Raw genomic sequence first — 16,335 nt, forward strand, 5'->3', positions numbered from 1 at the left:
CGCCATAGCAGGGACTCAGCACACTGCTGCGTGGCAAGCGTAACGGAAAGCCAAAGAATCAAATGGACGCTCATGGACTGGAGGACTCAAGCTATCCCACAGTTCCTGCAGTCTCTGAAAAGCATTTGCATTCTTGGCTGAGCTCCAAATGCTTCTAGGGTCAAAAACAGTGTCCGCGGTGGGTCAGGGCATAGCTAGGCAATTTACGCACCCCCCCACCCACCCCCAGAAGTGAAAGGGAAAACAATCCTGTCTTGACTCTTTTACATGTCACCCTATCTTTACTGAATGCTGCAGATAGACGCGATGGTGCAGCACTCAACACCGACATCCTTGCTCCCCCCCGCCATGGGTGACTGATGGTACAATAAGACTGATACCCATTGTCATCATCAGCCTATTGGCACATGGGGCAGTGCAAAAGGACTGGTAACCATGCGTACTAGCATCGGTCAGGTCGATCAAGGGCGCCTGGCCCTAAATTTTCCTGGTAGAGTGGACAATATGGCTGATAACCATCATCATCATAACAACAGGGGGCTGAGCTTCATCAGCCACCACCATTCATGGGTACATAAAAGATTCAATTGCCCCTGGACTAGCAGCAGGATGCTGGGCTCCTCTCCTCCACACTCCTTAATGTCCTATGTGGACTATCATAGCAACTGGAGGCTGCCTTCCACTCATTTCTCACTAACAAGTATTCCTGCATTCTTTATTACTTCATCACACAAGTGGGGGGACAATGCTATGGTAGCCCAGGAAGGCTGGGGAAGAATGGAATGAACAGGTGGGGTTGTTGCAGGAGCACCCCCTGTGAATAGCATACAGCTCATAATCTATGCAGGATCTGACACAGAGCAGCTGTGCTCTCTGGTTCTCTGATACAGTGGTTCTCTAGTACACTTGCCCATATTCTAGGCAGGACTGATTCTATTTTTAGATACCAAAAAGGAGGGATTGACTCAGGGAGTCATTCCCAATTTTGGCTTTGGCACCCCTGGCTAAGAGCAGCCAGGGGCACTTATGACAGCAGCAAATGGAACAGTGCAAAAGGACTGGTAGCCATGCCCATCTTATTACCAATTTATGGTATGGTAGATGGTACAATATGGCTGATAACCATCGCTGCTATCATGCAAAAGCAAAAGCATGCAGCTGTGTGCCACTGCTGAATCGCCTCTGTGAGCGGCATCTAGTACACATACGGTGACAGTCACAAAAGGCGAAACAGGCTCTATGATTGCCATGCTATGGCATCTTCCAGGGCAATCCAGGGAAAAAAAGGCATGAAATGCTTGTCTGCCGTTGCTTTCCCAGCGGAAGGAGTGACTGACGACATTTACCCAGAACCACCCGCGACAATGATTTTTGCCGCATCAGGCACTGGGATCTCAACCCGGAAATTCAAAGGGGGGGGAGGCTGCGGGAACTATGGGATAGCTACGGAATAGCTACCCACAGTGCAATGCTCCAGAAATCGACGCTAGCCTCGGACCGTGGACGCACACCACCGATTTAATGTGTTTAGTGTGACCGCGCACACTCGATTTTATACAATCTGTTTTACAAAACCGGTTTATGTAAATTCGGAATAATCCCGTAGTGTAGACGTACCCTGAGGGAGGGAAAGGAGAACCTAGCCATGCCCCGGTCTGCTCCAGAGCCTGAACAGTGACACGGAAAAATCTGATTGCAGCTTTGGCCATGCTCATTGACCTCAGAGTTATGCCACTACTGCCCAAAACTGATGTAAAATCCTAGCATTCTGAGTTCCTCCCTACCTGCTTTGGGCTAGGTCAGAAATGTTAAAGCTATTCATGCTATTTGGTGCTTCTGCTTCCAGCCCTGACTAGAAACAATAAGGATAGATGTGTATAACATGAAAAATAGGGTTTTTTTTTCTTTGTTTTTGTTTTTTAAAGTGAACCTCAACCCAGCTGCAGTTTGGCCTATATTTGCATTTTGGGTTAATCTTTGGGGTAATTATATATTTTTATTTTATCCAAATGAGTTCACCCGTCTTTAACAGTGAAAAAACAAGCAGGACAATGGTTCATTACTTAAGAAAAAGGGCTACAATAAATACAGAATGACTGGAATTGTGCCTTAATGAACGTGATGAACCAATCAAAGCACATAATTGAAAGTCTTCCAATGAGATGTAAAGGAAGTTACACAACCCTAACACAATTAAAATTTTTGTGAGAAAAATAAGGAATATAAAGCAAAAAGTACAAGCAATGAGAAACTGAGAAATCAGCAGGATGTAAGAATCTGGAAACACAGAACACAGCTTACGTATCAGAGCATGGCAGAATAAGAATAAAAATGTAAATACCATATCTTCACTTAAAAGCCACCCATAACTACTAACAACCTTCATTTAATAGCTATACCTTTACCATCTAAGATTCAAGGGAAAATAATTAAATTTAATAAATGCTACATTGTTCTTGAAACTGCTTTTGATTTAAAGCTAATGGCAGTTAATGTAATTTAAGAGAAGCTGTGGCTTCATTAACAACGTATATGAACTGTTTTCTTTTAAATCAATACACAGGTAATGGGGAGCTTCTGAATTAGTTGGAAATAAAATTGCACAATCCTAAACGTTGTCCAGTTAATGCAAGAAGACAATGGGAATTTTACCTCTGTGGGATCAGGCCCTTCACATTCCAACTATTATTTATTTTTTTACTTTTGCTATTACTATTAACATTTTGAACAATCTTTGTTTTTTAATGCTAAACTGTATTGCATGTTCTGGTTAACAGATTTTTGAACATGCAGTAACAGTTATTTGTTTGAATATGATTTTATTAGATAGACTTTCACTTTTATTATACCTAAGTGTAAATAATCAATCAAGCAGAAAGGATGTCCTTGCACAATTGTTTAGAAAAGGTACACAAAGACTATACGGAAGTAAACATCTAGAACAGAAGATAAGATTTACATTTAGTTGTACAACATTTCATTTCCTTACCTTCAAAAACTCTAAGAACCTCTTGTTTGATGTATTTTTTCATTTCTTCAAATGAAACTGTGTCAGCCTGATGGAAAAACCAACAGGGGACGCACATCAGTAATCTACAAATGTGGAAACAGAACATTCTGAAAGCAGCATATCTGATGCTGCTGAATAGATAAATTTAATCAAGGGATAGTGTAGTTGCATTGAGTATACAAAGGAAAGCACATAAAGCTTTTGCTGGAGATTAAACACTGAGAGAAGTTAAGGCATTTAATTAGCTGCAAAGGCTGTTTATTGCAGGTACACTATAATATTATGAACAATTACTGATCCTATGAAATAAGCAGCAACATGTTCAGATTATATCATTAAAATAAGCATGTTTTTGTGTCATATGTTTTAGCACAAATTTGTCACTATCAGATCTGTGAAAGACTTTCTAAAGATGTCCAATAATGTTGTTTTATCATTCTCACCCTTTGTATGTTGCTTGTCTATTTAGATTGTCAACTCTTGGGGGGAGGGACTGTCTCTTGTTCTGTGTTCGTGTAGCATGTAGCAAAATGAGGCACTAATCTTGGCTGGGGACTATTTTTGTTATTGTTGTTTGTTTTTTGCATTAAAGTAGCATCATCAGTGCTGATATGATGAATAACTCAAACCACAGCAGGGTGAAATATCCATTATCTGAATGATTGTGTCTTCCAAGTTAATAAATATTCAGAGCACAAAGGTGTGTGTGTGGAAAAAACAGAAGGCGTGTGAATGAAGAAATGCAGTGTTAGGAAGTATTTAGTGTTATTTTTAGGTACTAATTTCTGGGGAGAGGGTTGGGATGTGTTTCTTTCTTACATACTTTCACTTATATTTTAGGTCTTTATTTTACAAAGCTTCACATACAAAACTAATTGTATAGCGTAATCATCTATCCAATTTGTCAAAAGCAAAATTTAATTAATTGAACTTAAGCTATTTTCAGTGTAGCAGAGACTACCACAGTTCAGGTATAGAACACTAACAAAAAAAAAAAGAAAATTAAAAATGATGGCTTGATTGCTTGCACTGATTTTTTTCATTTGATAACTGAACAATTAGACAGCTCAAAGTAACTTTAGTATTTGTGATGTATTGTACTGGATAAGTATGGATTCATTTCTGCTCCCCAGAACGCACAATGTTTACTTCTCTAGGTTCCCCCAGCAACCAACCAAAGCACTTTATTTTCTTACCGGAAAACCTGGAGGACCTGGGGAACCTGGGGAACCCTGATGACCTGGTGATCCTGGATAGCCCCTGTCTCCTGGTGGTCCAGAAGGTCCTATACCCCCCTTTTCTCCTGGAAGGCCAGGTTTTCCTCTTTCACCTTGTGGACCTCTGTCCCCTGGAATACCTTGATCTCCCTATTCAAAATAAGAAGCATAGAGAATACGTCTGTTAGTCTATAAGGTGCCACAGGACTCTTTGCTGCTTTTACAGATCCAGACTAACACGGCTACCCCTCTGATACTTAATCAATCAATGTGAAAACTCAATCAAGAATGTTGGGAAGAAACTTCTCTCCTGAATGACACTGAATGTCCATTTGGAGAGGGAATCATATTTGGAAAATAATTCAGAAGCTGATGCTTTCTTTGAAAAACAAAGGAGACCATATTCTCTTTTCATCTGTTGTAATGTTTACATTCAATGACAAAGAAAATCATAGGTGCTGTAAGTGGGGATGCTGCCGTTCCCACTGGCTTGAAGTGGTTTACATCATATACAGAGTTTACAGTTTGGTTGAACAGCTCTCAGCACCCCTACTATACAAATGGTTCCAGCACCCCTGAAAAAAATGTTGATGTACAAGAATGAACTAAAAGACCATACAGAAGGATTACACCAAGCATTACTGGGTTTCAAAACATGGTCTCTCTCTAAAATAGATGAAAATAAAATTAAAAGTTCTTGGGTGGTTATGCCTGATCAAGAGCCTAATAGTTTTCTTTCTATCAAATCGATCACACTTTTATGTTCCCCTCTGCCATAGTATCTGAGCACCTCACAATCTAATTAATCCTCACAACACTCAATGAGGTAGAAGGACTATTATCCACATTTGATTATGGGGATCCAAGAGACTGAGACTGAATGACTTGCCTAAAGTCACATGGGATCAGGCCAAACTATTAAATGACTAGAACCACAGAAAGCCTAATCTTCCCCTCTCTTTCTCTAGTGAAGACTTACAGCAGACCCTAATACAAGCAGGTTGTAGAGCAGGGGTGGACAAACTATGGCCCGTGAGCTGTTTTAAGCTGGCCCAAGAGCTCCTGCCATGACCCCAGGTCGGGGGCTGCACCATGTGGTTTGGCCCTGCTCCGGTGCTCCAGCTGGGGTGCTGGGTTGGGGGCCGCACCGCGCAGCTCCCAGAAGCAGCCGCATGTCCCCACTCCAAGGGTCGGGGGCCGCTCCATGCGTAGGGGCCGGAAAAGGGACATGCCACTGCTTCCAGGAGCTGCTTGAGGTAAATGCTGCTCAGAGCCTGCACCCCCTGAGCCTCTCCCCATGCTCCAAACTCCTCAATCCCAGCACAGAGCACCCTCCTGCACCCCAAATCTCTCATCCCTTTCCTGCACCCCTGCCCCAGCCCTGATCCCCCTCCCGCCCTCTGAATCCCTCAGTCCCAGCCCAGAGCACCCTCCTACACCCCAAACTCCTCATCCCCAGCCCCACCCCAGAGCCCTACCCCCTCCCACACCCCAACCCCAATTTTGTGAGCATTCATGGCCTACCATACAATTTCTATTCCCCAATGTAGCCCTCAGACCAAAAAGTTTGCCCACCACTGTTGTAGAGGGTGTAACATATGAAACAGGGTAGAAGGGACACAATATAGATATAAATAGGCTAACAGGAGTTATATTATAAAGAGAAAAAAGTTGCTAAACCTTAGTAGTTCAATGAAATGTTAAGGGGAGCTGAATACAAATTAGCATTCAGTACAGCAAGTATCTAAAAGCTGTGCCCAAATGGGAGCTGCACTGGAATTTGACTTGTGTTCTCAATGGGACATGCCTCCCTATTAAACTGAGTGTAGCAATATGATGCATTGCAGAACTCTGTGGGCTGCATTTGCCCCATAGGCCATATTTTGGCCACTCCAGCTCTAGTGCACACTAAAAGGGAAGGGAAAGAAATATATCATATCAACACAGTTTCTACTGAGTCAGGTGATAATAAATCAATGGGATATTTATGTGCCATTTTCATGATATTGTAATAAGGAATATATAGACTCAATATACCAGGCACAAATTAGAGAAAAGAAATACAGTAGACATTTGAACAGATTTGGTATTTGACCTTGATGGCAAAACTGTGAGAAATTAAGTGCATGTGTTTTTCTGGACTTGGTGTGTTCCACAGTTTCAGTTCATCAAAATAATAGCAGATAGAAGAAGTTGTTTTTAATGATTTATTTCCTTGCAAACAAAACAAATCAAAGGTCAATGTTTCAGCCAGCAACAGCTTTAATCAGGCCTTGGGTGTTCCTGGCTGAGATGTCACTTGATTTGTTTTGTATGAAGGAATTAAATCTTTAAAAATGACTTAATATATTTGTTATTAGTCTGCTGAACTTAAGCTGTGGAACAGAATGCAACAAGTCATGCATTTGGACTGCTCATGAACAAATGATGGCCCTTAAGGGTCAATGACTCTCCTTGCTGCACCACTTAAAATTAATGTTAAGTTACACAATTGGAAGTGACTAGTACAAAGAATTTATTAATTTTTTGGATGAAATCCTGAATGTACAGTAATAAGAGCAAAGTAAACAAGTGTATTAGTTGGATTAATAGGATGCAATGAAATGAAGTATTAGTTAACTATACAGAGATTTGAAGCATTACTCACTCACAGTAAAATTGTAATTGTACATTGTAGGAGTAAGCACAGATACTTAAAGACTGCATGATAAAAAGGACATAGAGAAAGGGAAGGATGTACAGCAGGAAGTTAGAGATCTCTTTTTATCAGGCATTTGACCTCCAAATCTCTGATTTCTTCTTCGAGTGCTTGCTCGTATCCATTCCAGTTAGGTGTGCGCGTGCACGTTCGTCGGAAGATTTTTACCCTAGCAAGCCCCGGTGGGTCGGCTGGGTCGCCCCCTGGAGTGGCGCCTCCATGGCGACGGATATATACCCCAGCCGACCCGACTGCTCCTCAGTTCCTTCTTACCGCCCGTGTCGGTCGTTGGAACAGTGGAGCGCGGTTTAGCTGTCCTCCACTTCCCTAGCTACTCCTTATCTCTTCGCTGTCTTTGTTGTATATAGTTATAGTATAGTATAGTATAGTTATAGTTAATTTGATAGTTCTTAAATAGTTAGTGTATATAGTTCAGCGGGGTTTGGGCATTAGCCCCTTCCCCGCGCCCGGTGCTGGGTCCCATGTCCGGTTCACCGGGGTTCAAACTGTGCTCGGCCTGTCATAAGCCGATGCCTACAAGCGATCCCCATGACTCTTGTCTAAAGTGCCTCGGGGAATCGCACATTACAGATAAGTGCCGTATTTGCAAGGCATTTAAGCCAAGGACAAAGAAAGAGAGACTTTCGCCTAAAGAATCTCCTCATAGAGGCAGCTTTGAACCCTCCGTCCTTGGCACCGACCGCTGAGCACACTGCTAGCAGCGCTCCTCCGGCACCGGACCGTGCCAGCACCGCCAAAACACCGCGGCACCGGCCATCTCTGGTGCAGGGTCCTGCTCGGCACCGATCTCTCTCCCCGAAGCAGAAGAGATCGAAGTCCTCTACCTCTGTGCCTTCGGCGCCACAGATGCAGCCCCGTTCGGACCACCCGGCACCTGCACCTGCTGAGGCACCAAATGCTGCAGTACCGTTGACTCCGGTCCCGCGGGGGCCGTCGAGTCCAGTCCCTGAGAGTTCCCCGCTGAGGCCTGTCGTTGAGCTTACGGTCCCCTCTACACCGGAGACATTCTCCACAGCCAGGGACCTCATTGCCATGACTGAGTCTGTCCTGCCTCAACCCTTGGCACCGCCAGTGCGGGTATTACACTCCAGAGGCAAGCCAGCCATAATGAGGCCTCCTTCAGTCGGCTCGGCAGACCGGCACCGATCATGATCCAGGCCCCGGCGCCGTTCGCGGTCTCATCGATGATCACGGTCTCATCGACGATCACGGTCTTGACACCGCTCGCAGTCCCAGCACCGCTCGCCCATTCGGTACCGGTCATACTTGCGGCATAGATCAACATCTCGACCTCCGGCCCAGTACTCTCGGTACCGCTCCAGCTCTCGGCACCGCGACTCTCGCAGCCGTTCCCGCCGCAGACCTTCGAGATCCAGGTCGACCTCCTGGCACCGCGCCGGTCGCAGGTCCCGGTCTCGCTCTCGGCACCGGTATGACTCCAGGTACTGATCCCCGGTGCCGAGGAGATCACCAATGGCGAGAGAAAGGGGCTCGTACCAGGGTCTTTCAGCTCCTCCCTGGCCGTCCCGGCACCCATCCGTGTCTTCGCAGGCAGACAGTGCGTATGCCCAAGACAAGGACACCGATGTACCCGCCGCAATATTCCATGAGCCCCAGGCTCAGGATCACGGTCCTCAACAGTGGGCATTCTGGACACCTTGGGCATATCATCAGGCCCAAAGTGCGCATCCAGGTCCATCGTGTTCTGCCACATCAGAACACCGGGTGCCGGAAGCCACGATAAGCCGCCCTCTTCCTTCTGCTTCGGAGGAAGTGTCGGTCCAGCCTCAGGATTCCCAGATCCCACGGGAGACAGAGCCTGTCCAGCAAGAAGAGCCCTCGACTGACCCACTTGTCCCAGGTCTCTCCTCATCCTCCTCCCCTGACAAGGCGGTAGCCGGAACGTTGTCTGTAGGCCCTCCACCAATCGGCCTGAGGGCCCACCAGGACCTCCTCCGGTGTGTGGCACAGAATATGAACTTGCAAGTCGAGGAGGTCCCGGAGGTAGAGGACCCCGTGGTGGACATCTGATCATCTGATGCCCCCCCACGAAAGTGGCCCTCCCCTTTATATGGACGATCCAGGCCAATGCCAACACGATCTGGCAGTCTCCAGCCTCTGTCCCACCTGCTGCCCGCGGAGTGGAATGTAAATACCTGGTGCCCTCCAAGGGCTATGAATACTTATACATCCATCCCCTTCCTTGCTCCCTAGTTGTCCAGTCAGTCAACGAGAGAGAGCGCCATGGCCAGCAGGCTCCAGCCCCGAAATCAAAGGACGCAAGGCGCATGGACTTGCTGGGGCTCAAAGTCTATTCTGCAGGGGCACTCCAACTCCGTGTGGCTAATTAACAAGCCCTCCTTAGCCGCTATAACTATAATACCTGGGCAGCAACGGACAAATTCAAGGAGTTGCTCCCGCAGGACTCCCGACAGGAATTTGCGGCCATCCTGGACGAGGGAAAAAAGGTTGCTAGAACTTCCCTCCAGGCTTCCCTGGACGCCGCGGACTCAGCGGCCAGGACCCTAGCCTCTGGGGTTACTATGAGGCGTATCTCATGGCTGCAAGTCTCGGGCCTCCCCCCGGAGCTCCAACATACAATCCAGGACCTCCCCTTTGAAGGGCAAGGCCTGTTCTCTGATAAGACAGACCCTAGGCTGCAAAGCCTAAAAGATAACAGGGTCATTATGCGCTCACTAGGCATGCACACGCCAGTGACCCAGCACAGGCCCTTCCGCACCCAGCCACACCGCTCTTACCCTCAGCCCAGACAGAGACAGGACTTTGCTAGAAGGCGGGGTAGAACCGGTCGCTGGAAGCAATCAGGCAACCAAGGGGGCCAGAACCAAGGTTCCTCCAAATCTTCCACGGGGCCAAAACCCTCCTTTTGAAGGTGCGCCCGAGGGCGTCGTACCAGTATCATCACAGGATCCGTTCCCTCCTTTCTCCAACTGCCTCTCCCTTTTCCTCCCTGCGTGGTCCCGGCTAACGTCAGATCACTGGGTCTTACGCACGCTGGAATTTGGGTACCACCTCCAATTTATTTCATGCCCCCCCTTCCACCTCCCTTCCTCGTCCCTCTTCAGGGACCCCTCTCACAAGCAGCTCCTCCTCCAGGAGATGCAGACGCTCCTTGCCAAAGGAGCCATAGAGGAGGTACTGGAACACGAATGGGGCAAGAGGTTTTACTCCTGCTACTTTCTAATCCCCAAGGCAAAGGGGGGTCTCAGACCCATCCTGGATCTGCGGGAACTCAAAAGATACATGATAAAGTTGAAGGTCCGTATGGTATCCTGGGGACCATCATCCCATCCCTGAATCACGGAGACTGGTATGCTGCCCTCGACATGAAAGATGCGTATTTTCACATAGCCATCTACCCACCTCACAGGAGGTTCCTCTGGTTCATAATCAACCGCCAACATTTTCAGTTCGTGGTCCTACCATTCGGACTCTCTACAGCCCCAAGAGTATTTACGAAATGCATGGCTGTAGTCGCCGCCCACCTCCGCCGCTGTCGGATACACGTTTTTCTGTATCTAGATGACTGGCTCATCTGAGGGGCCTCCGAGGCACAAATGATCCATCACGTCGGCATTGTCAAGGACCTTTTCCTACATCTAGGCCTAATGATCAATGCGGAAAAATCCACTCTGATTCCCACTCAGAGGATAGACTTCATTGGTGCCACCCTGGACTCCAACCTCGCCAGAGCCTGCTTACCGCTGCCCCGGTTCCACGCAATGGTGGCCATCATCCAGAGTCTGCAAGTTGCTCCGTTGACTTCGGTTTGCACTTGCCTCGGTCTCCTGGGTCACATGGTGGCCTGCACGTTTGTGACGAAATACGCCAGACTACGCCTCCGTCCCCTCCAACTGTGGCTCAACTCAGTGTGCCGACCAGGCTGGGATGCCATAGACATGATCGTCACCATTCCCCCGAGTGTCTTAGGCTCCTTCGAATGGTGGCTGACCCCCTCCCTGGTGTGTGCAGGACTGCCGTTCCAGGCGCCCCAGCCCTCTGCATCCCTGATGACGGACGCATCATCTCTCGGTTGGGGTGCTCACCTTGGGCATCTACGCACTCAAGGCCTTTGGTCATCTCAGGAACTGGCCTTGCCCATCAATGTCCAGGAGCTGAGAGCAGTCCGCCTTGCTTGCCAGGCATTCCATCAGCACTTGCAAAGCTGTTGTGTGTCGATATTCACCGACAACACAACAGCCATGTACTATATAAACAAACAGGGAGGGACAAGGTCCTCGGCCCTTTGTCAGGAGACCTTGCGACTCTGGGACTTTTGTATAGCCCACTCCATAGACCTCATAGCCTCCTTTCTCCCGGGGGTTCGGAACACTCTGGCGGATTGCCTCAGCAGATCCTTCCTTTCTCACGAGTGGTCGCTTCACCCGGACGTTATTCTTTCGGTCTTCCAGAAGTGGGGATTTCCCCGTATAGACCTCTTCGCGTCCCGCGAGAACAGGAAATGCCAGATGTTCTGTTCCTTTCAAGGCCTCTCGCAGGGTTCCATAGCGGACGCTTTCCTGATACCGTGAACGTCTCACCTGCTATACGCTTCTCCACCATTCCCACTTGTCCACAAGGTCCTGCTGATACACAGGGACAGAGCCCGCTTGATCATGATCGCTTCAGCGTGGCCCAGGCAGCACTGGTACACCATGTTGCTAGACCTGTCAATAGCCGACCCTATCCCACTACCTCTTCACCTGGACCTGATAACTCAGGACCACGGCAAACTGCGTCACCCAGTCCTACAGTCCCTCCATCTCACGGCATGGCTCCTGAGTGATTCACCCAGTCTGAGTTGCGTTGCTCTGTCCCAGTGCAATAAGTACTCTTAGGTAGCAGAAAACCTTCCACTAGAGCAACATATCTTACCAAGTGGAAGTGTTTCACATGCTGGTGTGGAGAGCACAACGTTCTTCCCGCCGAGCTCTCCATCCCCACCATCTTGGACTACCTCTGGTCTCTTAAGCAACAGGGCCTAGCGGTGTCATCTTTGACGGTGCACTTGGCAGCCATCTCTACCTTCCACCCAGGGGAGAATGGGCGCTTGGTGTTTTCACATCCTATGGTATCTAGATTCCTCAAGGGCTTGGAGTGCCTATACCCCCCAGGTACGCCGCCCCGCCCCGACCTGGGACCTCAACCTGGTTCTTACCAGACTCATGTCAGCCCCATTCGATCCATTAGCAACTTGCTCCCTTCTCTACCTGTCCTGGAAAACTGCCTTCCTCATGGCCATCACATCGGCAAGATGAGTTTCCGAGCTTTGGACTCTCACGGAGGACCCTCCTTATACGGTGTTCCACAAGGACAAGGTGCAGTTGCGACCACACTCAGCCTTTCTCCCCAAAGTGGTATCGGCCTTCCAGGTTAACCAGGAGATCTTCCTTCCGGTCTTCTTCCCGAAGCCACATTCATCGCGCAGAGAGCAACAACTGCACTCCCTAGACGTCCATAGAGCACTCGCTTTTTATATCGAGCGGACAAAGCCCTTCCGTAGAACCCCCAACTCTTCATCGCAGTGGCAGAGCGTATGAAGGGCCTACCTGTTTCCTCACAGAGGATTTCATCCTGGGTAACATCTTGCATCCACACCTGTTACGACTTGGCTCATGTTCCGTCGAGCCACCTCACTGCCCACTCTACCAGGGCTCAAGCTTCAGCTGCTGCTTTCCTGGCTCACATGCCCATCCACGAGATATGTTGCGCAGCTACCTGGTCCTCGGTCCATACCTTCGCCTCTCACTATGCCCTGGTTCTGCAGTCCAGAGATGACGCAGCCTTTGGCTCCGCAGTATTACACTCTGCGACATCTCACTCCGACCCCACCGCCTAATTAAGGCTTGGGAATCACCTAACTGGAATGGATATGAGCAAGCACTCGAAGAAGAAAAGACGGTTACTCACCTTTGTAACTGTTGTTCTTCGAGATGTGTTGCTCATATCCATTCCAAACCCGCCCTCATTCCCCACTGTCGGCAAGAAGGAACTGAGGAGCGGTTGGGTTGGCAGGGGTATATATCCGGCGCCATGGAGGCGCCACTCCAGGGGGTGACCCAGCCGACCCACCGGGGGTTGCTAGGGTAAAAATCCTCCGACAAACGTGCACGTGGCGCGCGCACACCTAACTGGAATGGATATGAGCAACACATCTCGAAGAACAACAGTTGCAAAGGTGAGCAACCGTCTAACTCAGTGAGTTAGAGCTTATTAATCACTATAATTAGAGCTTCACTATAAAGACCCTTGTGATTTGTGATGTTTTGCTGAATTAATTTAAATCATAATGAATTTCTGACTGGGGTTTAAATTGTCATTGGTAAGTGTGCAGACATAATGAACTGTGGAAAGGCTATAACTGCAAAAAAACCCACCCCAAAACAAAAAAACCCAACCCAGTTACCTACCTTTTGTAACTGTTGTTATTTGAGAGGTGTTGCTCATGTCCATTCCATTCTAGGTGTGTGCGTGCCCACGTGCGCAGCTGTCGGAGATTTTTGTGTTAGTGGTACCTGTAGGGCTGGCTGTGGCACTGTCTAGAGTGCCGTGCTCATGCTGTGGTATATCAGGCGCTGCCGGCCCACACCCTCTCAGTTCCTTCTTGCCAACAACTCTGACAGAGAGGCAGGAGGGCGGGTAATGGAATGGACATGAACAATACATCTCGAAGAACAACAGTTACAAAAAGTAGGTAACCATTTTTCTTTGAGTGTGTGCTCATGTCAATTCCATTAAAGGTGACTTGCAAGTATTATCAATGGAGGCGGGTTCAGAGTTCACAATTGTGCATCTTGTAGCACTGCTCTGCCAAAGCCAGCATCATCTTGAGGCTGCTGGGTCAGCGCACAGTGTGACACGACTGTATGAATGTACGACCACGTGGCGGCCCTCCTGCCCATCTGTACTTAGCCATGCAGCAGCTACACCGTCAGGTGAAGCAATGCCAGGTTCAGGTACAGCAGATTGCTGTGGTTTTGGGAGAGGTAACTGCAGCAGATCAGTCACCGAAAGACTCAGCAGCATGCCGAACCAGTGCTGGCGAGTCCAGGGATATGAGGATGACAGATGCTTTTTCTTGCTTTACCTTTAGCAGGACCCAGTGGATAAACGGCACTGGCAGAAAGGCATACATCAGCATTCCCGACCATGGAGGTACATGGGCGGCCACCAGATGGATGACATACCGCACACAAAAGTTCCAGAGGCTGAGCGTCTCCCAACACAGGGCCGAAGGCCTGGTGCAGCCCTACCTGTTGATGTAATACATTGCGGCCATATTGTCCGTGAGGACTTGCATCACCTTGCCTCTCAGGTGGGGCAAGAATGCCTGACAGGCCAGGAGCACCACCGTGAGCTCCCTGACATTGATATGAAGGGCTATATTGTGCTGTAGTCAGCAGCCCTGGGTGTTGAGCTCGCCCAGCTAGGCCCTCCAGCCCAGATCCGACACATCCAAGACTAGGGTGAGCAATGGTGATGGGGACTCAAAGGGAACTCCCTGCAGCACTGACTTGGGGGCTAGCCACCAGTCCATGGACAAGAGGACATGGTTCAGTACCATGACCACTCGGTCTAGGGGGTGCCTGCTGGGAACATAAACCATTGCCAGCCACGTCTGCAGGGGTTGCAGATGAAGCTGGGCTTGACTGACCATGTATGTGCATGCAGCATGATGATCGGGTGCTTCCTTATGTGGGCAATGAGATCTGACATGGCCTGAAAGCGTGCTTCCAGAAGGAAGGCCCTGGCTTGCATGGTGTCGAGAACCACTTGGATAAACTCTAAGTGCTGGACCAGTGTTAACATGGACTTTTCTATGTTTATTAACAGACCCAGGTTGCTGCAGGTGGAACGCATCAGATTGAGGCTTCTTTGCACCTGCTCTGGAGACCTGCCCTTGATGAGCCATTCGTCGAGGGACGGAAAGATCTGGACCCCTGAATGTCTGAGGTACACTGCTACCGGCAGCATGCATTTCATGAACACCCTGGGAGCCGAGGACAGGTCAAAGGGTAGCACTGTGAACTGGAAGCAGTGCCCGGCCACTATGAAACGCAGGAAATGTCTGTGTCCTGGGAATATGGAGACATGGAAGTAAGCATCCTTTAAATCGAGAGTGGCATACCAGTCTCCCGGATCCAGAGAGGGGATAATGGAGGCCAGGGAGACAATGCAGAACTTCAACTTCTTGAGAGACTTGTTGAGGCCATGCAGGTCCAAGATGGGTCTGAGGCCTCCCTTGACCTTCGGGATTAGGAAGTATCAGGAGTAGAATCCTCTTCCTTCCATTTCCTGAGGAACCATCTCCACAGTCCCCAACTGCAGGAGTTTGTTGACCTCCTGAACCAGGAGTTGTTCATGAGAGGGGCCCCTGAAGAGGGACGGGGAAGCAAGGGGCGGGAAGGAATGGTTTCCAAAAACTGCAGGGGATAGCCTGGAGCTACTATGTCCAGGACCCAGCGGTCTGACGTAACCCGCGACCAGGTCGAGCGGTAGGGAGAAAGGCAGTTGAGGAAAGGATGGGCAGGATCCGTCTGGATGATTGGGGCATTGCTACCGAGTGCACCCTCAAAATGATCGCTTTTGGCCCCCCAGGTACATAGCGGGTCTGGCCTTGGCTGGCAAGTGGGAGGAAGAAGGGCGGCGATGGCTAAACCCAGCATCGCTTCTTCTTACAAATCCCTGATGGGCTTGCCAAGGCCTTGACGGTGGCAGAAGCCAGAATCGCTTTCTGGCAGACTGCGGGGTATGCATGCTCAACGAGCGAAGGGTAGCTTTAGGGTCCTTCAACCCATGTAGCCTGGTGTCCATCTGATCAGAGAACAGCCCAACTCCATCAACAGAGAGGTCCTGAACTGAGGCCTGCATCTCCTAGGAGAGGCCTGTCACCTGGAGCCAGAAGCTGAGTTGCATGACCACAGCTGATGCGACATCCTCGCTGCGGAGTCCCATGCCATCTGCAGGGAACATCTGGCTGCCATGGTACCTTCCTTTAACAGGGTGCCAAACTCCTGAGCCTGACCCTCAGGAAGGGAATCCTGGAACTCTTTAAGACTGTCCCAAAGATCAAAATTATATCAGTCCAGCAGGACCTGATGGTTTGCCACTCGGAATTGTAGGCTGGCTGTTGAATAAATTTTTCTGCCACATAAATGGAGGTTTTTGGCCTCTTTATTTTTGGGAGAGGAGGCAGTGGGAACTTGCTTGTACTTTTCGTTGGCTGCAGACACAACCAGCGAGCCCAGGGGTGGGTGGGTATAAAGATACTCAAAACCTTTGGCCAGCACAAAATATTTTTTCTCGGCCCATTTTGAGGTGAGCGGGATGGAGGATGGGGTCTGCCACAGTAACTTGGCAATCTTGAG

General features: G+C 48.9%; 1 protein-coding gene across 1 annotated transcript in view; it reads right to left on the reverse strand.

The window, feature by feature from the left end:
- The window catches only part of COL19A1 (collagen type XIX alpha 1 chain), a 332,172-nt gene that overhangs the window by 14,553 nt on the left and 301,284 nt on the right, over nucleotides 1-16,335 (reverse strand). The window contains exons 47-48 of the mRNA XM_039532738.1: nucleotides 4,207-4,377; nucleotides 2,990-3,056 (exon numbers count right to left, since the gene is read on the reverse strand). Coding sequence (XP_039388672.1) covers nucleotides 2,990-3,056; nucleotides 4,207-4,377 — 238 coding nt within the window. The remainder of the gene's footprint in view (nucleotides 1-2,989; nucleotides 3,057-4,206; nucleotides 4,378-16,335) is intronic.

Source organism: Mauremys reevesii, linkage group 3, assembly GCF_016161935.1.
Source record: "Mauremys reevesii isolate NIE-2019 linkage group 3, ASM1616193v1, whole genome shotgun sequence".
NCBI classification, from domain to species: Eukaryota; Metazoa; Chordata; order Testudines; family Geoemydidae; genus Mauremys; species Mauremys reevesii.